Raw genomic sequence first — 10983 nt, forward strand, 5'->3', positions numbered from 1 at the left:
GTGTGTGTGTGTGTGTGTGTGTGTGTGTGTGTGTGTGTGTGTGTGTGATACTTTCTATAGACAGCAGCATCAAAAATTTGATGACCTACAAATATAGAGAGATGGCATCTCACCATGTTGACGAACAGTACGTATTATAAATGTGTCATGTCTCTTGTCTCTTGAGCCATGAGTCCCATTAAACCATGACAGCTCGGGCATGAAAGGAAGAGGAGAGTGCCTGAGTCTCATGCCACTCGACAGCATGGCTTCTGCCACAACACAGAATAGGTAAGATAGAGTGGCACTCTCTAATAATGGATTTGACTGGCCTTGCTGCGTCGGAGGGTGGTAAAGCCTGCAGAGGGAGCCCTTGTACTAGGAGACAATGAACAAAATAGTAAATTCTGGAGTTTCTATTGGGAACCACGTCACCAACATTGTATTTCCAGGCTCTACAATTATTTCCTCCTCTCCCTCAAGAAAAGAACTGGTTAGCTGGCTTCCCCCTTCTCATTGCCCACAAAAGAGACCCTAGATGGGAGCTATCTCTGCCATTTTCCCTGGAGTAGCTAAGTTTAGGACTGACCACAGACCTTGTCCCATGATCCAGTGAAGGTTTTAGCTACCATAACCTTCCAAAGTGGTTTAATTTTGGCTCCTTTGAAACCAGGCAAGTTCTTATAATGGTGGTAGCAAAATACACTACAACTTCCATTTTCCTCCATTTACATAAGGAAGGAGAAAAGATTCATCAGCTACTCCCACATGCCTTTCCCCCACATCAGCAAATCTTTGCTGTAGCTTACAATAAAAAATGTTCTTATGAATATAATGAACATGTATGAAGCTTGTTATGCAGCAAGTAATTTCACTCATTATCTTAATACTCCTATGAGCATCAACTTACTACATTTGATAGATGAGAAAACTGAGGCTTCAGAGAACATGTGACATGCCCAAAGCTATATAGCTTGGAGAAATTCAAAGCCAGGCATGAGTCTCAGAGCCCATCTCTCATTTTGTGTCTATTAAAACCAGATGTAAAAGGGTAACTGTCTCCAGTGACTTTCTTCCAGCTGCTACTTAATGCAGAGACCATAGCTCTGTGGCTGTAAAAGTCTTTTTCCTATATCAGGTCAGATACATTTTTCAAGGAGAGAAAAAAAAATAACCAACAAAATATCCTGAGTTATAAAAACTCTTCCCGGGTTATAAAAGGCTCACGTTACCTGCCTAAGTGCCCAGCTGCCTAAGCCTTCCTTGCTATTCTCTCTTCCTTCACTACCATTCCTCGTTTCTGTCGTCTATTCCAAACTTTGCAATGATCTAATCCTGGACCACCTATCTAGACAAGTCCTTTGTATCTCTTTTCATCCAGCCTACAATGTCCTTGATTTGGTAGAGTGATGCATGCTATGATGGCTGAAAAGTAGAATGTTTTCATATTAAAATTCATTAAAATGCCTTAGGTGTACAAATCCATGCATCTCTCAGGATAACCTTGTAGAGATCACAGATGAGGGGTCTAACTGCCGGGGGGGATTAAATGACCTGCTGAGGTTGTGGAGCTAACAAATGGCAAAGGTTCTGAGACAGCAGTGATGAAGAAAATGACCCATTGTTGTGCCTCTTATATTTTATAAGACTTAGATGAAATAATTTAGAAAATAATTAAACCATAAGACTGACTTATACAGACCCACACTAGGCTTTACTGATCTTCCCTTCCTTTGTTTTTGTCAGTGAAACACCTGACATTCTTTGAGAGGCCTATGAAAGCAATTTACAGTTGCTTTTTCAGCCAGTGGTCTCACTCTTTTCCAGTTTGGGGATATCAAAAACTACATTAAATTCACCATGTAAAACATCAGTCTTGAGAATTATTCGAGAAACCACCCCCTGAAGAGCCCACTAAATGATGCAGCCAAGGAAAGGTTGAGTTTTAAAATAAGGAAAGAGAAGTCAAAGCGATGATTAGCATCTGCTTCATGTCTCTCTTGTTCTAGGTTCTAAGTGAAATTAAGATGTAGCTATGACGTTCTCACAAACATAAGCATCACGAGAGATGTCAGCAAGTGCCGTGGTGGATAACTCTTTAGCACCCTACCCACATGTTGTCAGAACGTCAGTGGGAACTTCAGAGGCTTTACACAGACATCTAGATAATGGTCCTGCAAACAGTTGACTGATTAATGCTTGCCACATCCCTCTGTCACGTCTCGCTGATGGCTGTTATACCACCAGGGAAACAGTGACAGTTACCGGCATATCGTCGTGAGAATACAGATGCAACTGAGAAAGCTCTAGACAGCACAGCATCCAAGCTGCTATCACATTTCCTTTCTTCCCGGCTTTAAATTTCAGCTCCTCTACCACTAATATTCACCCTCGTGCATCTCTTAGTGCCTGATGACTTTAAAGCTTGCTGTAGAACTCTGAGGTTTGTTGGTAATTTCCTCCTTTTCTCAAAATCAGCTCACTGAAGCTGAGCATATGATTGCCTTGTGCCAGGAATCTCCCTAGAAAGGGAAAGTCCTTCGTAGTAGAGTTCAAAACCATGCAAATAAGGGCAACAATGGTGCCCCTAAAAAGGAAAGAATAGGCTCTTAGTATACATATTCACCTTTTCACCAGGAGGAAGTTCCTCCAATGTGCATTACTAAAAATACAAAATATATTGATGGCGATGTGAGTCATGAATGTTCAGGGTTTAGTGTTGGTCATCAGGGCTGCAGAGAAGTATGTGTGCACTCCAGGAAAGCCAAATGCATCCCCAGAAAACAGCAAGCAGAGAGAAAAGCAGTATTTAAAGTAGTGGGCAGCTTGGAGTGAGCTCAGCTTTCACACAGACCTGATTCAAGGAACTGCCTTGAAAAATTGGCTCACCAAGTTTCCTGGGTTCTGAACTTGACCTTTTCAGAAACCTACAGGTAAAACACCCTAACCTTCAACCTCACATGTTTCTGGCTTTAAGTATTAGTATTTTGAACTTTTATCCCATTCCCTATCAATTTAAATATAATTTTATTAATTCTTTGAGAATTTTGTTGCAATCTATTTTGATCATATACATTTCCCAACTCCTCACAGATTCACACCCCTACCCCTCTTCTCTGCCTCCTCCAAATTTGGGGTCTACCACGGAGAGGTGAGCTTCTAGTCCACTTTGGAATCATGAATTCTTAATATCATTATCCCTAGCCCTGCATGCTTGACTGGCCCTTCTTGTCTGGCCTGCTCAAAATGGAGTTCCTTGTCCAGTCCACATCTGCTGATGGCAGCCCCAGCCAGATTCCTAATGCATCTCTGTGTGAATTGGTCCTCTATTCTGCCAGGACTTAGTGGTAGCATGCACATATGTGAGCCATTGCAGAGAACAGAGAAGCAATTCAGAAGCTGGGAACATTTTTAGAATAATGGTACTCAGTGGAATTTCACATAGACTTGTGTATTAATTTATTCCTATGGGTCACTTTTGTCAAATAAAGGATGGGTTTTTTTTTATAATACTCAATATTTAATTTGGGGAAAATGTTTAACTCTTTTTGGATTATATTTGTGCTTCTATTTACAGTTTACATGATCTAGGTTTTGATGATGGAAAAGCTAGAATAGAAAGAAAAGTAATCCAATAGCATCAGACAACTCAAAGATGGATAGCATTGTAGGCTGAGCACCAGGACAGGAAAGTCATTTTGTCTTTCTAACTTATTCATTCATTCAATTTGTCACTCATCAGATTCATAGTTTCACTCTCAAACACAAAACATTTATGCTTAATGTTTACAAGTTGTTCAATCTCTGATCACTAATGTCCTCCTCTGTAAAATGGGGGAATTATTCAAAATGCAGTATTTTAGAAATATTTAGGAAATAAATACTAATTATAACCATTATTATAATTCAAAGAACAATTACAACCCAACAATCCTCTGCCCACATATTTCTACCACTTGATAGCTAAGTAACCCTTTGAATGTTCCCATATCTAGGTTAGCTTAAAGGACTGGTCTATGTGAAACCATTCTACAGGTTTACATAAGACCTTGGTTTTTTAGCAGAACAAAGAGGATCAAGCAAGATGAATTTGCCTATGAGGAACTCAGAGAGCCATGCCAGTATTCTATTTCAATAAGATGCCAGAAACAAAACTTCAAGACTAGAGCTGATCTGAGGGTCAGCTTACAGGCCCCTTTGGGCTTTTTAGGTAAAGACTTAATGGCAATTATTTAGCTTCAGCTCCTAAATGGAAGCTGAGTGTAAGTAAAATTGTCTCTAAATCACAGGCTTCCCTTTATTTTCGGGGCTCCTGTGGAGGGGCACAGGCAGGGATGGGTGGGGTTTCTCAGGATAACTTCTGTCAGGGGTCCAGTGGTATGGACGTCAGGACACTAAATGAGCTCTTTCCAACCAGCCAGAGACCAAGTGCTCTGGTCCTTTCCCAGAGTGTGTTTCCCAGGTGGATTTCCAAACCTGCATCTATTCTTGGTCTTGAAATTTTTTCATGAGAATTTTGAAATAGCTCAGAAATTCTTGCCAAAAGTTGATGGTCTATAAACATTTTCCATCAGGGATAATCTAGAGTGCCACAAGGTGCTATATGCCAGGCATTGCTTTTTATATGTCTGAAAACATAGACGCTTTCATTCCAGTGTTTGTGTCATATGTTAAACATATGTGACCTTAACTAAGTATCACATAAGCCATCATAAATTAATCATCAACCTTAATAGTTTCCTCATTTCAAAACACATTTGTTTCGCAAGTTGATGCCTTGAGGCCAAGGTTTTAAGGTGACTACACAGAGTTTAAATTAAAAACATATCAGGATATAAATGTGAACACACACACACTTCTAGATACTTATAGTTTCTCTGTCATTTTAACTCAAAATAACAGAAAGATTTGTCATATTTTTGGGTATCAGGCTTTTGTTATCTGTCACTGACATATTTGTGCTGATTTGATCTCTAGTTTATCAGAAGGACAGAACTAACTCAAAATGGACTTTTTCAAAGTAACTCTCTTACTTTCCTCATTTATGTCTGTATCTATGTTTGTGCGTGTGCATGTTTGCATAGTGTTCTTCAGAAGAGAAGGCCAGATGAAGACTTAGGGCCTCCACCTAAAACAGAGATGATTTTGAAAGTTATTTTTAAGCTAGTGTTTGCTTCCAAATTTTCCTTTATTTTCAAATCTATCACTGAAAGTTTCTTGGATTCTAAGACTAGCTCTTGCTCCTGATATCTCCTTCTGAGTTACAGCCCTATGGCTAACACATTTTGCATAGGAAGAGACAGGAGGCAAAGCAGAGAGGGAAAAGGCAGCTCAGAGGGAGGCAGATGAACAGAAACAGATCCTAGGTATGTTCTTGCCCTACCCCCTGCTTCTGGAAGCAAGTTGGAGACCAAGTATGAGTTTCACTCACAGCATGCCTTTTGAAAATACATTTGCTACTTCTAAAAATCAAAAGGGCAGAATAAAATTTTGCAAGAAAGAATACTTTTCTTGGCATTTTTGCCAAAAATAATGAAAAATATGAAAGTAAGTACAAAAATTTTTTTCAGGAATATGATATGCAAAATCACTAAGAAAATACCTTGGTCTGCATATTAAATAATCTGACAGAGAATATTCATAAGGATTAAATTTTAAATGTTCTTTATCTATGTTATTAATACTAAATACAAAGCTGTAACATAATAACTTAATATAATACTTATATAAATATTCATAACCAGATACTCTTTGAAAATATAAATGGTCATATGCTTCCATTGCAACACAAACACAGCCAAGTATAATTTTAACATATTTTGTTTCATATCTTAACAGAAGTAAGCTTCTGCTTCCTGTAGGGAAATATTTAGTATAATAACAAAAGAGTTTACCAGTGTTTCATTTGAAGCAGGAAGTGATGATATTTATATACCAAATCTCTCTACTTTATTAAAATATAATGTTTTGATAGATGCTATGTGTGAAAGAAAAATGACTTAATATTTGAATACAGCATGGTTTGCTGATGACATTAAATCTTCAGCCAAGTGAGACCTTAAGATCCGGCCATCCTTGCTGATCTATGGCAGCCCAGGGTGACTGGATGTTGGGGTAAGGGAGAAATGAACAGAGGCCATATTGGGTCATAAGGGCCCCAAAGGCCTGGGAATATTGCTGGGTTTCATTCTAAGTCCAGAGAAACCACCAGAGTACTTCTAAAGAGGAATGACTTTTTCTCTAATTCATGGTTTTAAAAGTCCATCTAACCTGCTAAATTATAAGAGAGCAGATTTGGAAGGCGTGGGGAAGCTCAGTGAAGAGGCCCTCTGAGTACCCAGGCAGGGTGGTAGTTTGCCTGAAGGAAGCTGCAGAAGAAAATGATCCAGACTGCAGGTTCATTGTGAACATGAAACAGCCAGAATGAAGCAAAGAGCAGGACTTGGAGGAAGATGGTGGGAAAGAAAGGACCAAGAATAACTTAGTTCTTGGGCTGGGCAGTACTGCCTTCTACAGCACCACGGGGTAAGAATCAAGGGTACTGGTTTGAATGTTAGATTAAAAATGTCATTTAGAAACCATTCTTACGGAATGATTATAATAAGAATAAATAACAAGAAATTAGATCATTGAGAAGTGAGCATAAGGAAGAAAGCTGGAGACTCAGATGACATCATCATGAAGATAGGGACACGGCTGTGGGATAGGCTGAAAGGAGAGAAGGGAGGTCTGAACTGAACCCAGACCTTGGTATAGAAAGAGAAAGGAGCAATGAAGTGTGAGCACTGCTACAAAAAAGTCTGCTCAAGGGCCATGAAGTCAATCAACATAATTCATGGTCACGTTTCTCAGGAGACCCATGGGTAAGAGTGAACAATTTATCAATTATTTCATACGTCCCGATTTTCAGTGTGTCACCAACGTCACCTGTACTTTCTTAGAAACTAGTATAGCTGCATACTTTAAAAATCCTACCTTTGCTCCAGTGTCTCCCACACCACGCAAGCCCATTGGTCCAGGGGGTCCTGGCAATCCTCGAGGTCCCTAAGGTGGTGGAATATGAGAGGGAATAAGCATCCTTGGAATACGCAATGCCCAGAAAGGTGGAGGGAGGGGGGAAGAAAAGGAAGAGAGGTAAAGAAAGAAAAAGAAGAGAGCAGGGAGAGAAAAAAAGGTGAAAGGGAAGAAAGGAGAAAAGGAGGGAGAGGGGGAGGTTTCACCATTGCTACAGCTGGCTGTGTATTTTATAAGAAACTATAAGAGTTCAAAGGTACCCAACACAAAGAAATGATAAATGTTTAAGGAAACAGAAATGCTAATGAATCACAATTTGATTATTATGTTATATATATATATATAACATATATATATATATATATTTAAAATTATATGAAAAAGGAAAGACAATCACACTTACGGCCACACCAGGATAGCCATCACCTTTGAGTCCTGGAGCTCCCACTGGTCCCCGAGGACCCTGGGCACCCTGCAAAAATTTCAATTCCAAGTGATAGTACTAAAACATGAAACACCTAGCAGAGCTTAAGCTAAACACTGATTCGATAAAACCATGATGGATTTGATGGGGCAAAGGAGACTCTAGGAAAACATTCTTCCACATTCATCAACTGCTTATTTCCTCGGCCATCCATCATTTGAGGTCACCAAGATGTGTGGTGTGAAATGAAGGAATGTATGAACATTACAAAGACTTCTGTAGGAAACAGGGGGCGCGGGAACGGAAAAACAGTGCTGCTAATACTTTAAGTCAAAGAATCACCATCAATCAGGGGGAAATAGAAATTTGAGAAAATTTAGATAGCACTGTGTGGGAGGAGGAAAAAAAAGACAATATAACAGATTTTGAGGGTAGACCGTCAAATACAAAGCCTGCCATACTGAGTTCCATCTATTGTGTTCTTCTGTGTGCCTGAATTGCAGAGCATTGGATCAGGCAAATGGAGATTCAAACAGACTGAGTTCCCAAGTGATAGGCCCCTCACTATGGGCTGTTAACCTTGGATACCGGGACTTTTCCTAGCAGCCTTTCACCTCCTAAACAGAGACCAGAAAGAGATGATTATTGTCCTTTTGACAGCAGCATGTTAGTAAACGAGTAACTCCCTTATAAATAAAAACCCAAGAAATTTTTAAGTAAAGTAAAATGGGGGCAGAGAAAGGGAAAGAACTTGAAGAATCTTTTAGAAGATGTATTAATTTCAAAGACTTACTAAACATGTATTTAAAAAGGCTTTTTTTTTTTTTTTGCAACACACCACATCATTTTGTTACTATGATTAGCTAACAGCCAATGTCTATACGCATTACCAACTTTGATGGAAGGCTGTTTGTGCTTTATATTATTTTAATAGATTATTACCTTTTTTTTTAAATTAGATGGAAACTCTGGTAACAGCCCAATGTTTGTTATTTTAGGAATGGAAAAGCAAATGGTAGCTTCAAATGTTTTTCTTACACACAAGCGAACTCTGAGAGCAAACTGTAACTATTCCTACCCAAAATGTTGCCCTCAATGCAGCTCTCCATTGATCTAATTCTATGCCAGTGAATGAACGGGTGACGAGGGAAGGATAAATGCTGCAGATGCTTTAAGCACCAAGACAGTTAATCTGACAGCCATGGGTGCAGCAGCTGGTTTTATGTGGTCAGCCTCAAAAAGGATCTCCTGTAGAGACCGTTTGGCCACTTATGGAAATAGAGAACACTATTTACCACCAGCACAAACTCAAGATAATTTTTAAAGTTGTGTGTGTAAAAGAGAGCAAGATCTCAAGGTGAGGGGAATTTTGGAATATCCCCTGCTCAGGGAACTTCTCAGCCATTCCAGCTCTCTAAGCCATTCCAGCTATGTTTAACATAATTCTAGTCATTCATGTATGAGACTATTTCCCAAGTAAAACTCCATCTCTGCCTATGCTTATGATACAAGGAAAGGCCAACAAAATAAATAAGTGAGTGAACAAATAAATAAATAGAAACAAACAAACAAGTAAATCAGTAACTGCTCCCTCGTTATGCTTAAAAGAGATAGAATCCACCGTAACTTTTGGGTTTTATTTCTGTGCTCTAAGCCAGGGATATATTACCAGCAGCTGTAACTGATTAACCACTGGAGGGAATACAGAACACATTACAAGCACCTATCCCCCACAGCTACTTGTCTTCTCTCCTGCAGAATTTGCCCTAACTTTGTTATTTCTACCATTAACAGCCAGCACAATGGGTTCCCCTCTCTGTCAGCTTGACTAGGTTTGGAATCACCTGGAAGACAGGCTTATCTGCTTGTCTTTGAGAGTGTTTGCAGAGAGTTTGCCTCAGGAGGAATGCCCCTCTCTGAATGTGGGTTGGCACCATCCCAGAGACTGGGGTCTGGACTTTAAAAGGGGGAAAGGAGGAAAGGCTACGTGATCATAAGCATTCTCCTTTCTCTACTTCCTGACTGGACAGATGTGAGCAAATTCCTGCTAGCATGCTTTCTCCACCATTACGGACTCTGCCTGTCAAACCGTGAACTTTTCCTGTCTTAAATTGCTTCTTGTCAGGTACTTGTTCACAGCTATGAGCAAGGCAATGAACCTAAGAAGCGTCTAGGGTCAAAACTAGATTTTGATTTTTATTTAGGACACCAAACAGCATTTTTTATAAAAGAAATTTTGCCATTTTGCCTTTCTTCACTAGATTCAAGAAAATGTCCTACAGGAGCAATTCGCTTTGACCTGTGCCTCATTCAACAGAAATCAGCTCAAAAACTGAAGTGTGTGGCGTTCTGAAACGGGTTTTAGGGCTGGCCTCAGAGTTCCCTGATGTAGCAAGTAAAACTGAATTCATGTGTCAACCTTCTATCAGACATTCAGAGGAGTATATAACACTAAAAAAATGTAGAAACAACTATACTAAGAATAAGTGGCATCAAGAATACTACTAAAGCCCAAAAGGGGAGGAAATACTTGGCTGAAGAGTCAAACATCTTTGAATACCATCATCTACAATGCCCAGCCATCATCAGCAAGTAATAGGAGAGGCTTACTGTAGCAGCACACTGGTCGTGAAAAATGAAAGGTAAGGACAGATGAACAGAATACATCACGAAGTATGAACAGCCAGATATCAAATGACATGGAAACTGTCCCCAACACACAACTAAGCAAGATAACATCTACAGTTTCACATCGGAAATTTGACATTTTTCCTTGAATCAACTACAGAGCCAGGGTCCTGGAAGCAGGATGAACAACCCGGCTGAGGCTGTTTGGGAGTTTGTTTGTTTGTTTGTTTTAACTTATTCCTGAAAGTTTTATGTGACAGGACCCTTTAGCCTTGGGCAAATCAGAATACTTGTGACTCTGGTGACATAAAAAGAGCATTTTCTTTTCTAATAATGACTGAGTCATCAAACACTTAGCCATGAGAGTTATTGTTCTCTAAATATATGAAAAATAAACCTATTGCTTATTCTTTTTCTTTCTCCTCCAAAGGACATACCCTTTTACATTCACTTCGTCAATGGAGAGACTTTGCAAGTAAATGATCAACTTTTCAAATGGGATAGTTTGTATCTTGAACATGCCCCAAAGAGCTATGTGTTCAAAGATTGACCCTCAACCTGTAGCCCTACTGAAAGTTGGTAGAGCCCTTATGGGGTCAGGTCGATTTGGAGAAAGTTAGGTAAATGGGATGGCAGTTCTTTCCTGTCTCCTTTGGCTCACTAACTGCCAAGAGGTGAACATGAATCTATCACACATTCCTACCGTGATGGACTGAGATGCTACAGACCTCAAGCAAAAGGGACAAACATCCACAGACTAAAAGCTCTGAAACTGCAGACCCAAAGAGACTTACAAATTGATGATGGAAATATTTTATCATGTGGCAGAAAGCTGGCTAACATACTAGGGATCAAGTCCTCTTCTAATTCTTCTTCTTCTTCTTCTTCTTCTTCTTCTTCTTCTTCTTCTTCTTCTTCTTCTTCTTCTTCTTCTTCTT

General features: G+C 39.5%; 1 protein-coding gene across 1 annotated transcript in view; it reads right to left on the minus strand.

The window, feature by feature from the left end:
* The window catches only part of Col28a1 (collagen type XXVIII alpha 1 chain), a 147626-nt gene that overhangs the window by 60770 nt on the left and 75873 nt on the right, over positions 1 to 10983 (minus strand). The window contains exons 23-24 of the mRNA XM_055612840.1: positions 7397 to 7465; positions 6955 to 7023 (exon numbers count right to left, since the gene is read on the minus strand). Of these exons, the coding sequence (XP_055468815.1) occupies positions 6955 to 7023; positions 7397 to 7465 (138 nt within the window). The remainder of the gene's footprint in view (positions 1 to 6954; positions 7024 to 7396; positions 7466 to 10983) is intronic.

The sequence above is a fragment of the Psammomys obesus genome, unplaced genomic scaffold (genome assembly GCF_907164565.1).
Source record: "Psammomys obesus unplaced genomic scaffold, mPsaObe1.curated_primary_1811, whole genome shotgun sequence".
Taxonomy (NCBI): Eukaryota; Metazoa; Chordata; class Mammalia; order Rodentia; family Muridae; genus Psammomys; species Psammomys obesus.